Source organism: Falco rusticolus, chromosome 5 (genome assembly GCF_015220075.1).
Source record: "Falco rusticolus isolate bFalRus1 chromosome 5, bFalRus1.pri, whole genome shotgun sequence".
NCBI lineage: Eukaryota > Metazoa > Chordata > Aves > Falconiformes > Falconidae > Falco > Falco rusticolus.
The window spans coordinates 12479204-12504996 of NC_051191.1; the positions used below are offsets into that span (position 1 = coordinate 12479204).

Sequence of the window (25793 nt, forward strand, 5' to 3'; positions counted from 1 at the left end):
TGCAGGTCCTGTGATATTTTTTAAATTTTGCAACGCTGTGAGAATAGTGATGACATCTTCAGCAGCTTTGGGAGAAAGCAGCTCTGTTTGGGTGTCCAAGGTGGGCAGTGTCTGAGTTTTTATCTCTATCCAACAGTTTTTTCCCTGTATAACGTTTTGCCATATTGAACCTCTTTCTTGCTTGGTGACATCAGAGGCATTATTAACTTCTTTCAGTATTGTTACTAAGATTTGTGAGCTGCTATTTGAACCTCAGCCCTCTTGCTTTTAGTCTTGTGCAATGTAACAAAAACTTGATGGTGAGTGTGAGACCTTTCAAAGTATTTTAGCTTTTCAAGTATTTCAATTTCAATTTCAAAAAATATTTTAGTATTTCAAGTAGAGGATAATTAAAACAGGAAAATACCCTGATAGTTGCAGCTCATCTGTCATCACTCGTGTATCCCAATTCTTGCCTCTCTTGAAGGATTAGATGAATCTTTTACTCTAATGTTACACAGAGAATAATACAGTGTGAGGGAAAACAGGTGTTTCCCAAATGTCTCAAAGATATAACTCTCACCTTTGAAAGTATGTCAATGTGGAGATTCAAATATGCCTATATCACTTAAAGCAGTTATAAAAACTGGACTTAAAAGACACAAAATTACCTCCCTCAAGGCTTTAGCATATAGGCACTACTTTAAGGAAAGAAAAAAAAAAAAAAAGGCTTAGGGGATTTAGTGTGATTTCAAGTTATTCATAATTTGAAGGAGATCATAGCATTACAAGAACCTGTCCTGATTACAGAACTTTTTAATCTCAGTCCAAGATAAACACGTCTTCAACACCGCATACACCTGAGTTGCCCTTTTAAATACCCAACACCCTGATCCATATTCAGGGCTTATTTTTTTCCTCAAGCCTCCCTGCTGTGATGAAAGAGTCATCTCATCTTGTATTAATTTTGACTTGGAATATTATTATGCTATAGCTTATGGGGCAGGTTTTCTTGTCTATTTCTGAGAATTTTAAAGCTGTTCAAGTAATGGTTAAGGTTTCCACCTCACTTCCAAACCACATGCTTTGTTCGTGAGAGGGTGGTGTTGGTAAGCAAACGTTGCGCTGAGCGATTGTCTTTCGCAGTCATCGAAAGTCAAATGTAGAACCAAATTTCTAGTAGTTCCTTAAGAGGCGAACCTTGTCCCCACCCTTCATGGGAAGGGAAGCAGGATCTGTGAAACCCCTGGGTGCTTGCTTCTCTCGGCATTGCTGACCTCCAGCCGGCCGGTCATGTCTGCCCCCCGCCATATGGGGAAGGAGCTAGGGTGAGTAGGGAGCCGGGCAAGTGCCTGCCTCCAGGGATCATTCTGCTTCTTGCTGGTGGGACAGCCAGCTGGCAGGGTCTAACGTGGGCTCAGGGACTGCAGGAGGGTGCAGGGCCTTGCAGCAGTGGTGGCAGCCCTGGGGAGAGCCTGAGCGCCCATCCCAGTCTGGCAGGCAGCACCCCGCTTCCCAGCGGGGGTGTGTGCAAGCAGCAACTGCACAACAGGGCTTAACTGTGTGGTCATTAATAATCTATTTTAATGCTCGTGTTTTAACTGCCATTGAAGTTGCAGTGTATTTTTGTGGAAGGAACTGGTTGGTTAAAAAGATATTTTCAATGCCATCTGGATTTGGACCACATTACAATTAAACTATTGTACTTCTGTAGCCGTAACATTGCACCATAGCTAACTGGGTTTAAGCTGGACCATTAACTTAATAAACTGCTTTCTGAGAAGAGGATTTAATCTCCCTGCTATATAAAATGATATTTGTTGTACTACATATGTACTGCATATGTAAAGAGCAGTACATGCTCTTTACTGCTTGTTTACACAAAGCTTCTGTTAAGTTTGGTAGAAGTTTTGCTGAAAAATTCAGAGGAAGACTGTATTCAAATAATATTTACATCACACCACACTTTTCCATTATGCAGTTTATCCCTTCCTCTTGTCCATTTTATATGTAATTATGAATTATTTTTTTTTAAATATGGGGACTAACAATTACGTATGTACAGATGTTAAGTCCTTGTGTATGGATATATAGACAGATATATTCATTCACAATTAAACACCATAAAAACTTGATTCCAAATATAGACAATTTGTCCCCAAGGGAAAGGAAAATAAACCTCACTGATCTAAGGGAAAAAACAATAACATCCCTCTGTGCCCCAAACCTATAATTACTATTTGGTATCTAAAAAATTTAATCGTACTTGTTCTTTTTGTCTCCATGGTCATGGACAAATCTTTCAAATTTGGATGTCCAAAATGTAGATGAATTTTCAGAGCCTGAAAGTGATTTAAGAGCATAGTCTATGATAAGATCAGTGGGGACTGGCATTCTTGAGTCATTTTTGCAGTTCTCACAAGAATATCCTGAATGTATAATTTCACATCAAAGTCAACATGCTCCCTGCAATACTGAGGGGAGCAATTGATTTTTGCAGAGCTATACACAAAAGTATTCTGGCACTACTGTGTCAACTGACAGAACTGAGTGCTATTTTAGGTGCCCGCTTTTAAACCAAGGTAAATACCGCCCCCCCCCGCCCCCTACTCATTTATTCCTAGACATATTATAAAGCTGTTCCTAGTTACCTCATCTTATCTGGGTCATTCTGAAAGTTTGACATCTGGGCTAAGCCAGTTTTCTTTGTAGAGAAGTAAGATCTAACACGGAGCAATCAGTCCACCTGTTTTAGACATAATCGGGACACAAGTCTCTATTATAATCCAAAATTTGTGTTCTGGAACCAACATGAATCTGTATGGAAGAAACATAGCAAAACCCAGAAGGTAACAAGGTTAGATTTGAAGCCATTGTTTTCATATTGACCTACTGCGTGCTCCCCAACCTAAAGAATGTCCAGCACCTTTGCTGAGTGGGAGAAAACAAATGTTACCACCAGCCATGGGAAATAACACTTGCTTACTAGAGACTTACGTGTGCTCCAGAACAACTGGTTGTGTTGGATGAATGCAGGTGTGAGGGTGTACACAATTGTAAATGGAAATGTATTTAAGAAGATGAAGGTGCAAATTACTTTTTCAACCAGGTCAGTACGGGGCAAGGCTGCCCTTGAGCTGTGTTTTGCCTTGGTGTGTTGTGTTTTAATCCATCACTTGGAGTTGCTTCACCTTTATAGAGCTGTACTGCCAGTGCACAATAAGTTTTCCCTAACAGTTGTTTTCCCTGCACCAAAAGAGAAAGGGAACATCTCTGCAAGGATCCTTTTGCCCGAAGGCTTGGGAGGGTTCTGTTGCCGAAGTGCTGCAGTCACCTTGAAGCCGTAGGTGTCCCAGGATTTGTTTCACAGTCATTCTGTTACTTTTGGAGGCTTCTTGGGGCTGTACCGGTATGTTGCCCATCTAGATGACAGGTAATCTGGGCTGGGTGATGTTGTGGTCACATCTGCCTGAAACTGGCCTTGTTCCGATGGGACAGATTCTGCTGAGTTGTGAAAGCAGGGGAAGTAGCGCAAGGCTGCAGGTTGTTGTCAGCACAAGGCTGGGGACTGAACAAACACTTTCCTGCAAGCGATAATTACGCCACAGTTCAGTAAAAGAGCACTTGTAAAACCAGGCACAGTCAAACACAAAATAACCTTGCTGATCAAGCAGTCATACCCTTTAGGATCTATTAACTTTTCATCCTGGCAGAGCCTATACAGGTGTGTACAAAACCTGTTGGTTGGGTGTTTCTTTCAGGAAAAAAATAAGTGTAGACTAAGAGGAAGCTGCTTCTCCAGTCTCAGGCCACAGCTGTTGTAGGAAATACCTGTGATTTTTCTCAGTTTCATGTGATGTTTCAAAGCCTCCCTTCTTCAGAGGGTGCTCAATCTAGCTGCCTGCCTTTGCATAAGTGGAAACCCCCTCCTCACATCCCCAACTTGGCTGAATGTGCTGCAAAGGTTTTAGGGGCTGAAATGAGACATTGCAGCACAAAATCATTTCCCCCTTTTAGGGTATGTAATGAATAGTGATTTTGAAATGAGGAGTAACTGCTCAGCTAAAGAAAATCCAACCAAATAAAGCTAAAACTTTACTTAGGGGTGTATGAAGTGTCTAAATGGATGCACAGACTGTATTACAGAGACTTCACCTGCTGTCATGTCCATGACCAGAAGCTGGATGTCTTAGCCTGTGTTACTAATGCCAAGTTGACTTCATACCAAATGGATTAGAGGAGAAAAATCAGGAGACCTCTCCTTGCAGTCCTCAGCTGTCTACAGCTGGTCAAGCAAATCACTTGCTGGAGCTTTCTCTCCAGTCAGAGGATCATCTCAGGTAGAGGTGTCTACCTTTGCCATGTCTAAACTTGGGCAAGATGAATCCTGTCAGGTAAAAATGCATGGCAAGAAATAGGGCTTGCCATGAAGAATTTACCATTTCTTTAGGAAAGGTGGGCACAACTCCAGAAAAAGGATGGCAAAGAGACGTGGCAGGAAAAGTGATCCAGCCTGTCAGTCATTGCATGGGAATACTTCCTTTCTGTCCTGAGATAAAGTTCTTCACCATATATCCTGGACCCATCTTAATCTAGTGTATATTATTAATTTTGCCATAGCTCCTCCAAACTTCCTTGTTAAGTCTGAGTCTCAAGCAAGAGCTGAAAGCCTGAGGGTGGGGAAGGGGAGAAGGAAGGATGAGAGCAGACTTTGCACACTTCACAGCCTGATCTGAAAAAGGAAGTGCTGAAAGTTTTGCAAGATAATCAGACCATCAAAAAAACGTTCTGCCTGTTGTGTAGCCAGTTTCAGAGCCAATGTAAGCAGTGAGCCAAACAGCTCCACTGCAAACCAGTTCAGCAATAGACTTTACTGCAGGTGCTCTCACTTGAATTGATATGCAAATGGCCAAATAAGCAAGGGCAGCTTTATTTTTTCTGATTATTATATAAATTGATGACAACAGTGCTGTAAGTGGAAATTCACAATCTATAGCACATGGGTTATGGGTTGAAAATGTGGAAATACCTTTCAGATTACTTTGCACTTTTTCTTTTCTTAATTTCCATTGGCTAAATGTAATCAATATGCCTGATAAGCATGAGATATTCTTCCAGCTTTGTTTTTTGCTGCATCACAGATGGTATGTGAATGTAAATACAAGGGTCAGTAGACTACATTAACAGTCTTCAACATCAGATATATTCCACACTGGTAAAAAAGGAGGGAAAACAGAAACAAAACAAAAATAGTTTCAAAACCAGGCACTTCACCATGCAACAGAAATATGGATGAAGTGGCAGACTTAGGAGGTGAGAATTAGGAATTATATGTAGAATAAAATACAAAGAAAAATGCTGATAAAATTTTAAACTGTTTACTTAAACAAAATTAAATCTGTGAATCAAGTAAATTTTGCCTCCCTGTTCTAAAATGGGTCTTCTAATGAAAAAATTCGATGTTCTTTTTCATCTCAACTTTCCTCAATCTTCAGTCTCTGGGTGTGACATCTAGTTAAAAAAAAAGTCTAAAAATAGGACAGTGAAATGTAATGTCTCTGAGCAATAATGGCATGACTCAGACTACTTTTTCTTAAGAGTCCACTGTCAACTCAAACTAAGGATGGCCTTTGTTCAGTTTTAATTGTTAATGTTAAGCTATCTTTCTTGCAGAACTTTGGCAAAGACAGCTCAAGTTTTTGTTGTATAAATTATGATGCCATATAAACTTTAATTAAAGGGATCCAGATACTTAGCTACTATATCTCAGGATTTAATGAAACGAGTTATAGCAAGTCATGATCTCAGCTAATGTGACCAGCATGCAAAGATAAGGATGGTCATTTACCTTACATGTGAGATAACCCCCAAACCATGTAATTGACAGCATCTGTAGCTCATTGACATTAATATATTTAATGATGATCAAACAAAGACTTTCCACTGTAGCATAGGAAATTTTCGAGTTCTGTTTCCATAAATGTTGCCGGACCTTTGGGATAATATAATTCTTGCTGCTGGTATCTGGTTGCTTGAGACCCCGTTCAAGGACGGGTGTTTTGAGGTGAGTGGTAATAGGTGTCAGGCTGGTACCGCACTATAAGAAGCTGTTTCCCATTCCATTTATGGAACCACAGGCAACTGGGACTGACTCTGCCCACGTGTATGCCTAATGCCTCTGGGGTGCTTTCTGCTCCCTCTCAGAGTGGATGATGTTGGGGTTGCTGCTCAGAGCACCCATGAGCTGTTCAGCAGCTGGAAAGAAAGTTACTCTTAAAAGAATCCTTGAGAAAAAAGCAGAACCTAAAAAAGCAGACTGGCTGTCTCCCCTGAGGAGTAAATCATTCTGGAAGTGCTAGTGGCTTCTACAGGTAAAGGGAGCAAATGTGTTACCTTAGTGCCTACAGATGTTTGATCAGGTCTGCAGCTTCTTGTGCTTCATAGTGAAGTCCTTGAAAAAAGGTCTGACCAAGTATAAACACCAACAGGAATTTTAGTTTACCTTTATCAAAATACTCCTAATTTGTAATGAAACTGAATTAAGCAAATTCATCTTTTTCTTTGATGTGCATGACTTCTGTTCATTCAGCAAAATGCTCAAAGGGTTAAATTAGAGCTGAAATAGAACACAGTAACATGCAGGAGAGCTTCCCCCTCCTTCAAATCATATTTAAATGATAAAAAGTGTTTCTAAAAGCTTAGATCCAAACTGTAGATTTCCTGTAACATTTAATAATGTAACCTCATACATAATGATAAAACTTAATTCTTGTAAATTCAATTTTTAAAATTACTGTAATTATTTGTCAGAAAATAATTGAAACAATTTATTTTCTGTTTGTTTGAATATTGTTTAAAGTTGCCTACTCCTATGCACAAACATTTTTCTATCTTTTTTTCCCCCAGGATTTTAATTTTGAAGATCTTCTTTCATGATAATTCTATTGAGTTCATTATTTTTCTCCACATTGCTATTTCTTAATTCCTACCATTGCAATTAGATTTTATTTTAAATTTTAGCTGGGGAGAAATTATATTAAATTTGTATGTTAGGGAGCTGTGCCAAGAGTGTGTGACAATGAGGACAATAATGATTTTATATTTGGAAAATGTCAACAACTTTATTAAATGAAATTAAATAAGATGGCTTCAAAGACATAGCAGCTAGTGAAAGTCTGGGAGTACTGTTGCTTTTTTACTCCTTTTTGTCAAGCAGGTGCAAGGAAAACTATCCAGGCAATCAAAAATATAATATAAATGTTGTTATTTAAGATTTTTGAACATAGCTTTATATGCCTGTGGAATTCATCACTACACATGTGCAGACTTTGTGCAAGTAAGCAACATTCATAACTGAATGTTATGGAATATTAAAGTAAAACATCTTCAGAGAGCTTCTATTTAGAAATCCCTATTTCACCATCACTGATTTTCATCTGAAAGTTGCCAGTCACTAACTTTCAGCTCAGTGAAACCCATTATTATTTGGATTGGTTGTTACAGTTGTTCTTATGATCTTATAATTTCCCCTTCTTTTTCCTGAATATCTGAAAATGAACACCGTTTGAGACAAGTAGATTAGTTAGACTGCGTTTTCTCATTGTTACATTAGCTTAAGCTGCCTAAACTAAGCCAAATTTGTCCAAAAACTGTAGGAACTCAAGGTTGAGTGACCAAACCAATCTCTGATTATATATATATGTACACACACACATATACACACACATATACATATACATATACATATACATATACATATACACACATATACATGTATCTATCTATCTATATATATTATATACAGCCGGGGCATGAAATAGAACTCTTGTGTTCTGACGCTGGGGCGTGACAAACACACTGCTCTTCAAATTACGATAGTGCCTCTAGGAAACATAATTACAATTGGTGGCGGTGACATTTCAACTGCTCCTACAAAGACCAGAATAATATAATGTGATAAGAACTAATAAATTGCCAGACTATTGCAATCCTCATGAAATCTAACAGTGGGATTGAGAGTATGCACAAGATCTCAGCACAGTCGAGTAGTCACAGTACGTAGTATCTAAAGGGTTTCTCATCAGTCTGCATCAAGCAGTCATGTTTATCTTTGTGTGGTAAATATCAACACCCCAATCTTTTTTCTGCTGTGTCTCACATTTCCTTAAAGTACTTGTGTCTGTACAGAACACAAAGCTTCTACTTGCATTCAGGACAAAAGAGATTCAGAAATTGATCCTAACTTTGTTCTCCTATAATGGCCTTTGTCATGTTTTGCCATTTTTTTTAAATTGTGCATATTTTCAGGTTTAGCAGGATTCAAGCAACCCAAAATCTAAAGAACGCTACCATGCAATTCATGTTATGGGTCACTTGAATCTATGAGAGTTAGTATGCTAATTAATTTGACTAAGAAATTCAAAGCACACTTACTGCCAGGTCTATGAACAGATAGATGTCTAGGGTAGCAGTAGCATGTATTTAATCCTAGCTTTGTGTGCCATGTTTGCACATGGTCTTTAAAGTCTGAGCTAAGATTGCCTTATATCCAGGCTTCCACCTCTCAGTACACATTTAGAAACCTAGATAGAAGTGTTCCTGGAAGTGGCCACTGTGTACAGGTATTTGTACCCCGTAGAGCTTCCCATGGTGGAGGTTTTCCGTACTTGTAAGCAGCCGTTCATTTGCACTGAATGTGCTAAAGAAAAAGTAAATCTTAACTCTCAAAGAACATGCGTTTGAGTATTTTGCTTCATCACATGTCAAGTGCATTGACCCACAACTTCAGAAGTGGATGAAAAGGTGGACATGAGCCAGCAACGTGTGCTTGCAGCCCACAAAGCCGACTGTATCCTAGACTGCATCAAAAGAAGTGGGAGGTGATTCTGCTCCTCTACTCTGCTCTCTTCAGACCCTACCTAAACTAATGTGTTCAGCTCTGGAGTCCTTGGTACAGGAAAGTCATGGACGTGTTGAAGCAGGTCCAGAGGAGGGTCACAAAAACAATCAGAGGGACAGAACATGTCTCCTAGTAAGAACGGCTGAGAGACCTGGGGTTGTTCATCCTGGAGAAGAGACGGCTCCAGGGAGACCTTATTGTGACTTTTCAATATTTAAAGGGGGCTTACAAGATAAATGAGGATGGATTTTTTTTTTTAGTAGGGCCTGTAGCAATAGGACAAGGAGTGATGGTTTTAAACTATCAGATTAGATTCAGGTTAGATATAAGGAAGAATTTTTTTATGATGAGGGTGGTGAAACACTGGAAGAGGTTGCCCAGAGATGTTGTGGATACTTCATGCTTGGAAATGTTCAGGGTCAGTTTGGACGGGGCTCTGAGCAACTTGATCGAGTTGAAGATGTCCCTGCTCATTGGAGTGGGGGTTGGACTGTATGGCCTTTACAGGCCCCTTCCAATCCAAACCATTCCGTGATTCTATGAAGTGATGTCAGGACTGTTATTTCCATGTGTCCTGCCCTGTGTATAACACACGCTGAAGAACAGGGTGCTTGTATCCTGTGAAATTCCACAATGGAGAAGAAAATCTCATTCCCTCTGGGATCTGTTCAGGCTGTTCATTGGGGTTGTCAAAGTAGCCCTTGACGTTTTTGTGTCTTGTTTTCACTGGTAAGAATTTAAATAGTGTTTGACTTGCCTCAAAATTTTGACTGCATGAGGAGTTAGCAGCTCTATGTACTTCAAGTATTTGGGTGTGGTTTATTTAGATATGCCTTACGCTCATTAAAGCTGGTTTTGCAGTTTTCTTAGTTGTGATCATGGACTGATTAATAGAGCTGACTCTTCCTGCCCCACTCTGAGAGAACTTTTGTTGTCCACAGAGTCCTACTGATGAAAAACTGGTGCAAATGATAGGGAACCAAGCTCATAACTTGAAGCACAAAAAGAAGGCAGACTTCTGCCTCAGTTTGAGGGGAAAACTAATTTAGAAATATCAGTAATCATAATAGACCTCACTTTTTCATTTCAGGATATAAAAAATACATGTTGAAGGCAGCAGATTAATTAATATAATAACATAAGAACCTCAAATGCATGGAAAGTTTCGAGATAAATGCACTCTCTGTGTGTTTATCCATCTATATATAGCAAGGCATATATGAGAAACAGAGAGAAATCCGTATATATGTATTTGTATATTTTTTTGTATATATATATATATCTGGGCTGTTATAAATTACCATTTAAGGGTATAATTTCAGTTACTTATTGTTAACTGAACAGAAAGATGGGAAGATTTTCTTTTACAGTTGAGTAAAGGCCAACTGTGTTGATCTGCCCTGCCACTTGGTCATCTCCCGCTGGGGGATGTCACCAGTACCATGGTGCAGCTGGAACGGAAAAGAGGGCCTGTACAGGAAGAATATTTGTGGAAAAGGTCAGAACAAGAGACAAACCCACCAATAATAATAGACACTTGGATTTATAGAGAATTGTTTGTTGTATTTTTTTAGTATAAATAGAATATTACATAATTATGTAATTGAAATTTAATTCAGTTCACTCAGTCATGAGGAGGAATTGAGGTAATTGTGGAAGATCTAATAAAAAAATTAAATTAATCTTCTGAATGCTCTAAACATCTGCCTGCCTTTGCTTTGTGCTCAGGGACAGAGCTCTCATTTGGAAGAGGGCATGGAGGGGGAAAGGAGTAACAGATGTCTTCAAGTTAGGCACTGCCTGCTCAGCTGTAATGTTATCTATACCCCTTTATATATCTGGTTTCAGAATTCCCTCATCTAAAAATGAAAACCACACTTTGCAGGGCAAGTAAGACTACCAGAGACGGCCTTTTTCATAACAGCAACTTATGCGCTCTGGTTTCTCTAGAACAGGAGCCATGCTTAAGTAGGAGTCACTGTGCCTTTGTATGTTTACAATACCTTTTAGATACATTTAGAAACCATATCCCTCTTGATATACTGGTGGTAGGAATGTAAACCTTTATATAACATTTTGCATCTAAACTAGCCCATAAATAGACACTTTTTTGGGTCTCAGTCTTACCGAGTGCCATTTTTAACAGAACCCCTACATTGAAAGATGCCGATCTACAAATGTGCTATAGTTCTGAAAAACTGTCTACATATATTAACTAGTCCTTAGCCATGTAGTTGTATTGTGTGCTTGAGTAAATGGTGTTCCAGGTGGAGCCTTAGGTGGGATGCGAGTGTTTATGGTGTCTGCCTGCCTTCTCCCTACATCTGTCTCACGTTCATGAGCAAAACAATTTGCACACTATTTTTTTCTGTTAGAAAAGTGGAACAGTTGGTGCCAGCCTACATAATGGCTGGCTATTGTAATGCTTTCTTTTTATTAACAAAAGCACTCTGAATATTCGTAAAAAAGTTGACATTATTTCATTAGCTGTTGCAGGTGTATGAGTAAGCTTACTGAAAAGAGTATCATGCTCCCTGCTGGAAATCTCCATGAATGTTTCTCAAATCTGACTTCCCACAAGCACGGAGGACCATGTAGCAAGGCAATTAATTGGCACTGAATGTGTATCCCCAGTCTCTTGTTCTTGCTCTTTTTTATTAGTCCAGAGCTGTATTTATTTTACTTTTTTCATAAATCTCTGAGATTCTAATCAAGCGCTCCGATAGATAGACATAAATAGGTGTTTGTAAAATTTCTCAGCCCTTTTGACTTCCTCAGTTTTAACAAAAAGAGCTTTTATAGATTGGATTTTTGCCAGTGTTACAGAAACAAGACTTTCAGAGTGTATTTCAAAATTAGAGCTGCACTCCAGGAGCTCAGAAATTTCCAGTCATGTTCAAAACGCAGGAAATCTGCCGCGTTGTAAAGCTGGTGGTTAAAATTATCAGCTGATTGTGCCTCCTGAGCAACCTGCAACACGGGGCAGAGCCTGAAATTTTGTTCTGAGATTGTGAAATGTGTAGCGTGAGGAATTTCTGGTGTATCACAGGCTCTTAGGAGTGTTGTGGCCACTGGGCGTGCAGTGCAGCTACATGGATTAAATTGGTTGGAGGTGCTGGGCTGCCAAGGTGGCAGGAGGTAGATAAAAGTGGTGATGATGGGTCTGGAACCCCATTTCATTCCTTGCTTGAGCTCTACCACCACTTTTTCTGTACTGCTATAATGTAATTAATAAATAATAATAATGTTTAATGGACAGCTTTGGCCTGCTGACATTTCGAAGTAGTATAAATGGGTGGAGAGCTTGTGATGAGAGCTAGGATGTGCACAAATCATCTTGTATTGGGCTCACAGAAGAGCTATTAGAAAGAAAGATCCATAAATCTCTACTGTAGTGAGCATTAATCAGTCTGGGGACCTGATGCATATAAGCAAATGTCCTGGTTTTCCCATGAGCTTCAGAGTTATGCTTTCAAGAATAATAACTACTTTCTGAATTTTGGCCTCCTGCCCTAAGAGTCTTCCCCTCTTTAGCAATACAGGCATTGCTGCCAGCCTCAGATACACCCTGACTCTGTCACATTGTGTGCTGAAAAAGAGAGCGCCCATATTCAAAAGCAAGTAAAAATGACACAGTAAAGACAAATAATTAGATTTTTTCCCCTAAATTCTGTGCTTTGCAATAAAACCCCAGCAGCTGAGGTTTGTGATTCTGTCCATTACTTCCAAGTCTCTAATTTTTGTCCTTTGCTTTTCACCTCTACAGTGGATTAGCAGCTGCCTGTGAACTTACAGCCTGCAGATCCACAGAACATGTAAGAGCTGCAAATCGATAGAAAGCAGCTGCTTAGCATCCCTACATCACCCTACACAGAGCAACACACTCATGGCACATCACTGGGGGATGAAGCAGACATTCAGAGGGAGTATAGTGATGCTGAACATTTGTTATCTCTTCCTTATCCTTCTTGACCAGGGCTCAGTGTTTCCAGAAAACACAACTGCTGTAATAATGATCCAGCAAGAATAATTTGCAAGAATTAGACCCGGAACATTTTTTACATGTACTCTTTTCATGAACTATATGGCCAGATCTCTTTTTATGGAAATTAATTATTCCCAAGCCTCCCTGTACCTTGTCTTGCTGCTATGAAGGGCAGTCTTACTTCTAAATTCTCAGTATGACACTGTGGCTGAGACCAGGATATTTATATATATATATATATGTACACACACACAGAGAGGTAAAACAGAACTAGGTTTTAATCCCTGCTCTATATGAACTCCCAGTTATTTCAGTTGTAAAACTGGTGAATAATTATTATCCCCCAATGTATGAAGCCTTTTTCCATATTAATGGAAGTGAGCATTAGTGAAATATTAGGAGCAGTCGGTGGACTTGCTGAGACCACAAGTCGTGGTGCCTGCATCTGGGGCTACTGCTGCAGGGTCTGGGAGAGGAGCCGTGCCTTCCTGGGGTAGATTCGTAATCTGTATTTTTTTTTTCCTGTGGCAGGCTGCAAAAGCCATAAATTTGAATGGGCAGCTGTGCTCCACACAGGGGTTGGGATTGGGGTTGAGGTGAAACTGTGTGTAATTCATTCAGTTGTGTTTTTCGCATGGCGGTGGTTTGGCTAGTTGTATAAACAAAACTTTTTAAATGCAAGTTTTAGGGTTAAATAGGAAACAGTGAATAATATTTTCCTAATAAGTGAAGCCAGCTTAAAGATTCTTGAAATACTTTTGGAAGCCAGGTTGACAGAAAGATGTTTTGTGGACATACTCTGCCATTTGGTAAGAGATGACTTCTGAGCTACTAGAACTACCTACACTTCTTATTCATTAGGCCAGATCCCAGTACTCTGTTCCTCAGCTCTCATATAGGTACAAACGTGGTGAGGAATAAAAAGCCCCAAATGTATATTTTTTCTGTGTTGAAGACACTGACTTTAAAAAATATAAAAGTGTAACTTGTCGTCAGGTGTAAGTGGGCTTGGCTGCCTTCGACTCCACTGCAGCTGCATGCAGCTACACTGATTGACACAACCTAAAGACCTAAGTTTAATTTTTTTTTAATATATATTTCTCTCATAGTTTTGAAAGCAAACCCAGTGTTTGAGTCTTTCTTTTAAAACAAAAAATGCATGTAAGAACGTGTCCTTTATGTTCATTAGACATATTGGTGAATTTGATAGTCCTGTAATTTGTAAGCTACATATATTGTTGCTTTAATGCATTCCCTTACTACTTTGATAAAAGCCTTAAGATGTTGCCACTAGTCCTTTGATGTTTCCTTCTGATGTTACAATACCTCTTTTTTTTCTTCTTTTTCAAAAAATCTGGTTTGCATAAACATGAGCAGGCAAGATATTTCTAGTTAAGGACAGAAATATCGAGTTCTATCAATAAAAGGACAAAACAAGAAGGTATATCCAGACTTTTATATACTCTTGTCAAGCCCTTATAGATCAAAAAATACTCTGCATGAGTGTTTACATTTTAAACATTTTAGAGCAAATATATTTCACTAGTCTTTTTTTTTTTTTAAAAGCAATGTAGGCTGCAGTGAATTTTCTTGTGATACAGCAATCACTTTTCTAACAAGCTGTTACGGGAACTCTGGGAGAGTAAATGTTATACTGGTAAGAAAATACTTGCATGTCTAGTCTTGTCCATAAATTACTAGTCTACTAACAAGGATTAATTGGTTATCATACAAGAAAAAAGACTGAATTTTTATGTTTAGCTTCTAAGCCGTATGTCTTTTCTTGAAAATAAAATTGCATAGTTGTATAGTCTGTTTTTTTACTGGTACTAAGTAAGGGATGCTGATGCTGATGCTGATGATGAGTATTATTATTATAGGAAGAGATGTTTCAGCTAAAGGTCCCATTGACGAGGTGGTGCCATTGTTCCAATGGGACTGAAATAACCCTTGCAAAATAGATTTTCCAAAATTAAAAAGATGTAATAATAGTGATAAATAAATCTTATTATTCACATTTATCAAGGAAAATAGATTAATTGTGTTGCCTAAGGCCATATAGGGAAAATGTAGCAAGGGCAGGGACTGAATACACTCTACTCCTGAGTGTCAATCCACTGTAATTTAAATTACTGGCAAGTGTTATAGAAAGAGTGATTTTCCTATGAATGGCATGACTGTTTTCCTGTATTCAGGAAGAATCCAGTGTAGTGGAGCCACAACATGGTCTGGTGATTAAAGAATGTTAACTTAAGCCAAGAAATACCAGCTTGCATCTTGCTTCTTCTAAGGCATGTCCTTTGGCTAGTCAAAATGTCATGATCAATTCTCAGTAATGTAAATAGGCATAATATATGACTTTTGTTGCACAACCAGTGTGGTACACTTCTTATGGACTTTTTTCATAGCTCACTAATGCAGGATGCCCTTGACAATTACTGCTTAAAGCTTCAGTCCCACAAGCAATTGTCCATGTGAGTATTTCCCTGGAATCAGTGAAAGCCCTTCGTAAGATAAAATGGGAAAAATGTAGGCAGTTGCAGGATCAGGGCCTAGAAAGGTATTAACAAGGATAAAGACATTCTTGTACCAATAAGAAGCGATTAAACAAACAAACAATCCCCCCGCTTTTACCTCCTCCCCCCCCTCCCGAGATGGAAGTAAGTAGAGACAAAGTAAGCTCCTACTTAGCTAAGGGGAAATTTTGAAATTGGAAATAAGTAGGTTAAATGAAAACCACTTAACTAGAATCAAAAACTGTGCAACTAGAAACAGTTCTAGAGGAACAGAAAAATGAAAGGAGCCAAGTGATTCTTGAGAATTAAAAGTCATTAAGTACATCTGTTTCTTCACCTTACCTCAAATCAACTACTGCTTTTGTGTCCACCTTTTGTCCGCACTGTGTTGTTAAAGCTACTGAGTTTGGATGTGGGACAATGGAGACATGTTCTTCAGCTTCCATTTATTACTAGTACATAAGGTCACAACTCTGAAAGGTCCTCCCCCTTTTTTTTTCTAATCTGCAATATTCTATAGTCTCTATTTTAATACTGATTGATTTTACTGTACAGCTGTAAAACAGATTCTGGAATTCATGTCATTGATCAGAGTGTGAATTGTCTCTATGTAGACTTTTATTTCCTACTGCTGTGCAGGCCAGTTGCTGCAATCCTGTTTTCACCTTCCTACCAGCTTTCTCTTTTGCTTACCCTCCACACATTTTCTTCAGTCAGTGTCCAGATCTGAAGCCTACAGTCAAAAGTCAGAATTTTACTGTACAGCAGTCACTGGTGCCGTGAACCATTTCAACTTGTCTTACTTCTATGCAAAGACTTTTTTTCTGTATCTGTCACATCAAGGGAATCCCAGAGTGTCTTATGTCAGACCCCCTAGAGGGTGGGCTGTGAAGGTAGGTTTAGGAATCTGATATCTATGTTCACCTCTCTTGTAACACACACTTATTATTGAAGTCTAAATCCTAGGACTACTAGGAAGTCTAAATCCTGGACACCCTGTACACTGAAAGTGAGATCTTTATGCTGGCATTGAGAGAAGAAATGTTTACTATGGAGTTTTTTGTGGCTTTTACTGAATCCTCAGCCAAAAAAATGTCCCAGGACCCTCAGTTCCCAGTATCTGAAGTATGGTTAATAACCAAATTACCTGTTGCCCAGAGCTGTTGCTTTTCCATGAGACACCTTTCCCCTGCCATCCATGGCAGTTTTTACACATGCATATTTGTGTTAATGAACCAATGAAAGCTTTAAATTATTTGTCTGCCTATTCACTACCTGGTTCAACATTTGCCACCTTGAAGAAAACCATAGCAACAAAACAAACAGATCTACTTTGGATCCATAAGATGATCAAAAACCCTGCTGGGAGTATCGCTTTCTTGTTTTTTGGCAGTTTTTGTATGACCCCTAGCCCTGCTGGCAAAGGGCGTTCTGGCTGATGTACTCCTGTGGTCTCCAGCTTCGGGTCTAACATCAAGACTCTGCTCTGTGCAAATACAGAAAGTGAGCTAATCAGGATTTTCTGCATCCAAGCTTGCTTTTATGTTGAACATGTTCTATTTCTTTGGGGTTTTTAATAGTTAAACAGTTCTTCTACATAACCACCCAGGACATCTTGTACCAAACTGGGAACTCCGATCCTTTATGTTTATTATGGCAGCACTGCTTTGGGCTGCTTACTGCCAGGGCCAGTTTCAGACTTGGCACCTAAGTAAGTTATCCATTTGAAAACTGGCGTAGGGTCTACATTTCTTATCACTATGTTCCAGCATTCTCTGGTTTTTATTGTTTTCTTTAATTCCCAGCTTGTGTAATTGCCTCATCTTGGTTTTCCTTTTCTTCTTTTAAGGTTGTTTAGTTTTTATTATGATGACAGACTCATCTGTCTTTTCCTTCACAGTTTTATTCTGCCTATTTTCTTTGTGAAGGGCTTTAGTTTTGCTTTCAAGTATTCTGGCTAGGAATAGGTGGATACTCAAACTACCTTCTAAGTAAAAACAACTTAATGTTCTTTCCATTGCTTAGTCTTCTGACAGTTTTTTATCGAGCCCTGATTTTTTCTACTTACATTATCGGTCTAATCTAGCCAGTGGGTCTAACTTTTCTAATTTTTTCTTAGTCATAGTGTTTTCCTCTTTCATAACCACATTAAACCCAGTTCTTCTTTTGCATCTATTCATTCTAAGTCAGCATTTCCTCCTCTTCCCACTACTCTGAACATTGCCTCAAAGCTTTCCAGCAAATATGAGGATAATGCCACCTTGCAGATCTCCGGTGATTTGAGTGTTCTCCATTGATACTGTTACGCTTAGTTTCTCATTCAAGGTTTATGGAGACCTTCGTGCAGGAGAAAAGGGGGCTGGTGATATAACTGAAAGGACCTTTTCACTTACATTGTCAAATGTAAATTTCAACTCAACTGTACTATAAATGTTTTTGAAGAGAGAAGATCTATTGTAAAGTGTACCTTTGGAAGTGAAAAATGAAACTTTAAGTAGTCGACATGAAAATCTTGCTTCAGGAACTGAAAATGTGGGTTAAGTTTAGGTGAGCTGGAGACTCATGGATTAATGTGACTAGCTAAATTCTTCTGCTGGAGATCCAGTCATGGGGAGGGACAGTATGAATTCTGTACTTCAAATAGTGGGATTTTGTAATCTTTAGGGAAGGATGCTCTTGCCCGTTATAGAGGCCATCATGACTGTAACAGTGAGGTGTGCACTCATGCAGCTGTGGTCAAAGAAGGAGGGACAAGGCAAACAAAACAGCTCAGAGACCAGCACCGCTACAGTCTAAGGCCACATTTACCTATGCTGTCCTTTCCGCCAGTTTTCTGCAAGAAAGCCTTCCCCACTCCAGCAAGCATTTATGCATCTGTTAATTCAGTGGGACAGTCCTGAGGGTCACCATCATAAGGATAAAACCTGGACTTGACTGAGGAAAATAAGGGTGTTACCAAAATGTAACCATCTTACATATATGCTCTGCGTACATCTAAGAAAAAGGTGATGAGCACAAACAAATCTCAGTGAGTTGTGTTGTTAAACTTTGAAACAGTGCCGAGTAAACTGGGACTGTGACCTGGCTTGACAATAACCCTAGTATTTGATGTTGAAGATTATTAGCTCATTCTAGATTATAATAATAAAAGACTGTAATAGGAAATGTTCTGCCTCTGTGTTTAGGTTTTGTGGCCTTTTGAACGGTTGCAGTGATGACAGACTGACAAAAGAATTGAAAGAAACCGCTAACATGGCCATACTATTATGCCATTGATTTTTTTCACATAAATTCTTCAGTTAATAATGCATTTAAGACGTAGGTAGGAAGTTTCTTTCCTTAAAAGTGCTGTATCATTTCTTCTTCTTTAACTGAAATTCCAACCAGAGTTAAGGAAATACCCTTATGAACCACTTCTCGTTTCTCTCCCTCCAACCAACTGGATATGCACAAACAGTGACATGACTTAGTCATGGAGAGATTTGCACTAGTCTTTTCTTGTTTGCCCTGCTGTGTTCGGGTACCTGGGCTCTGGGGCAACGCTGTTGTGTAGAGGTGACAAAACTGATAGAAATCCAGCCACTGCCGGTAGGTAACTACGGTGGCAAACCAATGTTTCTTCACTTTAACTGTGGGGTGAAAATCAGGCTAATTGGGTCTTGCTTTATTTTGTACGTGTGACGGAATCCGTTTATCTGCCATCTTCTCTAAGGCAGACCAAAGAGAGTATTGTTTACCTTCTTCCCATAATTTGGCCTACTAATTTTGTTGCTAAATGCTAATTAACCCACTTGATAATTACATAAATGTGTTAATACTAATAAATTCACTTACTAAATCCTAGTGTTAACATTTGTAACATGCCACGTTGTTGCTGTACAAATACTTTGACATGTTTTCCTGCTGAAAGTTCTGTGGCAACATACTGAAGACTCTTTAAAATACTTTTCTCATTATTAAATGTTGTTACTTTAAACTAAGAATAATGATCTTGGGGCATAAAGATTTGACACATATAGCTATGACTATTTTTTCTAGGTAATTCTAACTTAACTTATTTTTAACTTGTACATTCCTTTCCACATTAGGACCATTGCATTTGAAAGACTTGTTCTCTGCAATGCAACTTATAATTAATGCTCTTAATAATGACTTACCAGTAGTAATCTTTAATTCCGTGTTCACAGAACTCTCATTTAAACTAAGTGCGAGTTTCTCTTGATTAATCCCAGTAAAATCAATCATCTTTTGTTAATTAATATGTTTTTATTTAGTGGATATTGGCTGCAAACTGTCGAGCAGTTTGAGTTTACCCTAATATTACTCCTCCAGCTCCTCCTCTGTAGTGTGTACCAAGTGCACAAATGTTTGTTGTGCTTAAAATGGGAATGCTGTAAATTCCAACTCTAACACCGAAGGACACATACTTGTTTCTGCTAGGCTACCTTTTCATTCTATTTATGGTGGTTTGGAGCAGTTCTTGTTCTAAAGGTTTTTAAAGGTTGATTTCAGAATTTAAATAATTATAAAAGGAACTGAATTTTGATCTGTTGTACATTAGAAATAGTATTAATATCTTCTCTCTTTTTTGGCTAATTGAATTACTGCTAAATGGAACATGTTGTGAACTAAGATTATTTTAAATACACATCAAAAGGCAAGACTGCTTGTTCAGTTCAGTACTGAAAGTACCAATTAGGCTATTTTTGAGAGATTTCCATTCAGCTGTGGAGTACAGCAAAATATAAGTGTTTGGAGCCTTGCACTCTCTAAGTGTTCTCTGAATGAAGTCTCAGCTCCCCTTCATACCAAATATTTGTCAGTGCTAGGCTGAAAAGTATCTTTTCAAAGTCAAACATACAAAACTATAGTTCAGAAAAGACTTCTCAAAATAAATTACACAATTTTAAGTAAAAATTTGTATTCATTATAATTTAGGTGTTTTCTCACTAACAGCTAGGCTCTTTATTTTACTCATTTCTAAGAATAGTGACAAATAGAAATCCTATGAATTTATTAAAATATTTCTAGCACCACACAATTACTGCACTGTAAATCCACTCTTACTACTCTTAGAACATAAGTGGAAGTGTATTGCCCAAAGAATATACTGATTTGTAGCTGGTGTTCAAGTACTGAAGGTAACATTTGTTAACCCCATGAACAGCATGCCAACAGCATCCTGAAGCATAAACATGGTCAGACTCATTGCCACTTACAGCCATAAAACATATTGGTATACAAAAGGGACTAGGTGGATTTTAAAAAAAAAAAAAAAAAAAAGAAAAAAAAAAAGAAAAAAGCTCTTAACAACTGATATGAAATATTTTTTGTTACTTTTTTCTCATATAGCTATCCTTGATGTGCCATTCCTGTTTTTGACAGAAATATCGCCTACTGCTGTCAACTAATCCAATTTGCTCCCCTTGTATGAAAACACACTTTGTGGCCAGATCCTAAGCTGAGTCAAAATGATGTTGCCTTGATTTCAGAAAAACTGTTTTCTGAAGCTGAACCTAAGATGTCTACTTTGAAAGCTTCCCCCCTTGCCCTCCTTATCATTCTGAGTCTGAGGGAAGCAACAGAAAGTACATTTCTTAGGCTGAAGCTGGTTTTGTCTGTGCCTGCAGAAGCGATAACCCTTCACAGACTTAACTTGTCGACAGATCAGCATCCCTGATGCGACTAATTCACCAGATCACCTTATGCCACCAGCTTTGTTACCTCCATTCTTGCAGTACGTGGGCTGAGGGGTGCATACCTCGGTACAGTCTGTTTTCAAAATGAGGGAGGACTGAAACATGCAAAAAGCAGTTAGTAATAAGCAGTGCTGTCATCTGGTGGTGAAATTGTTTCCACTTTTAACAAACCGATGATGCTTTTCAACCAATGGGTTTCACTTCTTCAAGGAAGTTGGTGTAGTCCCCTTGGCATACAGTCGTGAATCTTTCACATTAGAAATAGGCAAAATCAGTGGTTTTATCCAAAATCACTAAACCTTTTGAACTTTGTTTTTGAAGAAGAATAGCACACCAGAGATAGGCTTAAGGGTTCAGGTTTTGCCTTTTTATTTGGGAAGTGCATCATAGATTTTACTATTTGTGTGCAGACACTACTTGTCCATTGGAATGAAGAAGTAAGGGCAAAAGTATATATACCTCCCTCAGAAATATCAGTATACTCAAATGCCAACCTTTTTGCACGTTGTGTTTGACGTCCATATCCTTACATTCCAGGAAAACACACTTTTTAGATCTAGCTTCTAGGAGTGTTTTGCTGTCTAAGACTGAACAGGAGGGATATTACTGCCATCATTGCATCTCAACTAATATGGTATGTGCTAGCCTGGGAAGCCAGAAAAAATCTGTAGCAAACAATAAGAAACTTGTTACTTCATGCTCCGTCTTCCTGATTTTAAAGGCTGACCTCTCTGAGTTCTCCTAACTTTTAAATAATAGACATAAAATAGACATAAAAAGGAGAAAATGATAGTTTTCACATGAAAACAATTAAAAATCAAGGAACAAACCAGAGACTTTTGAAACCATTCAGAAATTTACTAAAGTAGCCATCACACCAGGGATTTTCTTCTTTTGGTTAATTCATTTTAAAGTTCAATCACCTGACTTTGTCATCCGCACATAAAGGTAGTATACGCAACTACTGGTTCTCTCCAGTGTTAGAACATGGGGTGTGTTTGGAACATTTTGTCTCCAGCCGAGTCCAAAAGTCAGCGGTTCCCCATCTCAGCCAAGAAATCAGGTAGAACAACTTTTGTGGTGTCTTTCAGCTGCCTACCGGGGCAGTGTGAGAACTACCAACAGAACTCCTTTCTGGCACCTTCCCCGGTGGAGCTGTGCATGGGGTGTGCCTTGGAACTTGTAATGCTATTCTGTTTTTTCTGCTGAACAAATGGCACTGATGGAAGTTCATTACCAGACAGTTTTTAACTAAACCCCAAATGCTTGTATTTTCAATATTCAAAATTGATTTTCCTTGAATATGTTTGTGATACTCTTTTCTCCATTTAATGGCATCTTATTAGATGACTTAATTTGAATAACTTCTGAAGATAGAGATAAGTTTTTAAGTAAAGGGATCAGAACCTAGCTAGCTCTTTAAACATGTCTCGCTGTACAAAAAGTTCCTTTCCATTCTTCAAATGCAAAAGTCACATTCACTGGCCTGTAATAACAGCAACAATAAAGAGGAACAGGAAGAGTAAAGATTTATTATATTCACAGGTCTCACGAATCAATGAGCGCATGGACAGGGTCACTGTGCAGAGTCAAAGTAAGGACATTAGCCAGGGTTTCATAATTTGATTGTGGTCCATTGCGATGCTTGTGTGTTCTATTAACTTTAGTGCCTGGTTTTATTCACAGTTTAGATTTTCAGCTTAAATTCTAACTTAAATCAAAGCAATAGTTTTGTAAAAAATACTTCCTGTAGTTTGCTTTGCTTAACTTTACAGGCTGTTTTTATAGTGCAACGTTGAAAACTTGAGTCTTTTCTGACAGTGAAGACCACAAAGTCATCGAGACTCATTGTTATTGTAAAACATGACAAGCTGGCCTTAAGACCTTAGGGATCCTTTCTTCAGAAGTCAAGCTGGCAATGGATGAGGAGCCATCAGAGCTGTGTGTGTCTTAACTGCAGGAGTTCAATTAAGAAGCCAAGAGTGTCTCAGGTATACCCGCGCAAATGGCAGTGCTTGCTTTGATGACGTCTCTGTAGTTGCTCAGTGCAGGTACTTGGCTTCCCCCAACTCATTTCTGATTGCACAAGGAGGTTAGCACAGAGGAATACCTGAAAGGACTGAGCTCCATCAATGCTCAGTGAGTGCTAGAGAATACCACAGTGGGGAAATGCTAAATGCAAAATCCCTGAGTCTGCAAGGGGATTTGTCAGGAAACAGCAAGCCGTAAGATGTAGCCTCTAACAGCCACCACCCCCAGAGCTCTGCTGCCTTTCTTTCCCTGAAAGAAATGCTGCTCTGCTGCCTATGCTGTGCAGAAAAAAAGTTTCCTTACCCAGCACCGGTTTCTGCAAAATCTATTCTGCAGTTCTTTTGCTCCCACATTCCTCTTGCTTTTCATAATGATTGGCAGTGTGATGGAGAACTTCTTTCCGATTGCTCCCATCCTACCACATATTTATTGTTATTTGCTATTTTTAGGCATTGGGATACCAAAATACAATGAGCAGCAGTCATTGTTGAAGACAAACTTTAAAATGTTTCTTCTACAGTCTCTTCACCCTTGAAGGAACATTCACAAGTTCCTGATGAATATGATGTCAAAGGTTAAATAAGATGAAAAATAGTGCATTAGAGTCACATGAGAATTTTTTCTTAACTTGAAAGCTACAGTAAGTCATCAGCTAAACACAGCTGTGAGTTGCCAGACTGGGTGTCTTCTGCTTTGTATTCTCTCTTCATGCATATTAATGGAGAAGGTCTCATCTAGTCAGATCAAAGTTCCTATAAGAAAAATATTCACATTTAAAAATTAATTACTCTGTTTAGCTTAAGTAATTAATTGAAATAATCATACATGCTTTTATAAACTAAACATTAAAGTGAACGGCTACATTATTTGGTGATAGTTTTTAAGATAGAGCAGAAGTGTATAATTGCTAAGTTAAATTGAAGTTTCATTTTATTATGAAATAATTTCACAAATACGATTCTCTCAAGAAGTTTAATAGAAAGAGTAGGACAAACAAACAACTGATGTTCATTTGTAATAGGAGTTGAAAAGGACTATTTCATCACTAAAAATGCTTTTTTTCCTAACCCTTAAAATCCATTTGAAAGTCCTCAGAAATAAAGCTAAAATAGTCTGTGTTTCTTATCTTAAAATGGAATTAGACTTTTCGGATACTTACAGAACATTTTAATAATTAAGAAGTCCATAATTATGTGCTTATTTTCTGGTACAGTGGCTGAAAAGAACATGAAGCCCCGTAACTCAAACAGTTTCACAGAGGTGTTGTGTTCAGGAGTAATGATAAATGATGTGATCCTATCAGGTTGAGAAATTTCACTTCAAAAGCTGTTAAAAAGTTTGGAACAAATTAACATCCAGCATAAATGGCAAACTGTAATGAAGTCTACTGAGTTCTGTCCAGTATGCTATGACCATTTTAAGCATACTGTTTTGTAGTAGAGATTTAAGCATTTATTAAATTCAGAGTGGATTTTCGTCAAAGAAAAAGTTGCTGTTGTAATAGACAGTTCTCATAGCCAAAAATCATAAAATTTAAACACAGAAAGGCCTATTAGACCACTTATTCTAATTCCTTTAAAATTACAAGCTTTTGTATTCCCTTCAGTTATTATGCAAGTACTCAGCTTTCAGTCCAAGAATGTGTTTGATAAAAGTATGTCTTAGATTTGGCTAATGTATCTCTTCCAGAAAGTCATGGACCCTTCGTTTGAAGAAAACAGCAGTTAGAGCATTTGGAGTATTTCACTGTTTATTCACATAATTTCTAATATGAGCTTGCCTAAGATCAGCTTGTGGCCAGTGGCTCTTGCCATGCTTTTTGTGCTTGCTGAAAGACCCTGTCACAATCAGCATCTCCCACAATTTTGAGATTTCAATTTGACAACAACAATATAGCTGAATTTCTTTAAACTTTCATTGAAACAGCCCTTTCTTGGTCTTCAATGACTTCCACAGTTCTTTTCTGCATCCTTTCAATTTTTTGTGTGTTTTAAAAATGTTTAAGGTAGCAATATTTTTAGGATTCCATTATTGATCTCTCTTTAGCCTAAACAAAAAGGCTCCTATTCACTACTTCCTTTATGACATTTCCCAATTCTTGGGCTGCTGAGTTGCTGGTTGTTTATGATCCCAAATTCTTTACAGAATTGTTGCTTCCAGTCTCTGTTCAGTTTTCTCCACTGTTGCATCCTGTACTTCATCATCTAGCATATGCAAATGTTTATTTGGCTGACTGGAAACACATTTTCTTTCAATAAGATCACTGCTTTAAAAAATGCTTGGTCTTTTTAGTCAGTTTTATTTTTCATTAGTACCAAATCGCTGAAGGAAATGTTGAGTAGTACAAGACTGAAGAGCCCCTCTTTCTGATGCCAAGCCTTTGCTGATTACTTTCTTATGCATGTTCGTTAGCCAATTCTTAATCCATTTAAAACACGCATTATTGATATTGTGTAGTGCTATATTTTTAATTAGAATATTGAACGATACTAAGTCAAAAGGCACACAAAAGTTGAAGTGTATTATACCTACACCGTTACCTTTGGCAACCTAACTTGAAATCTCATCAAAGAGCAGAAGTAGATTTGTTTGACAAGGCTTATTTTGCACAGAACTATGTTGACTAGCATTAATTATATTCATATCTTTTAATAATTTATAATTGAATCTCTTTTCAGTTTTCC

General features: G+C 38.3%; 1 protein-coding gene across 1 annotated transcript in view; it reads left to right on the forward strand.

The window, feature by feature from the left end:
* Positions 1–1226: 1226 nt before the first annotated feature.
* Positions 1227–25793, forward strand: part of TFEC (transcription factor EC) — a gene marked incomplete at its 5' end in the record, with an annotated part of 69150 nt that continues 44583 nt past the window's right edge. The window contains 1 exon segment of the mRNA XM_037388223.1: positions 1227–1307. Coding sequence (XP_037244120.1) covers positions 1227–1307 — 81 coding nt within the window.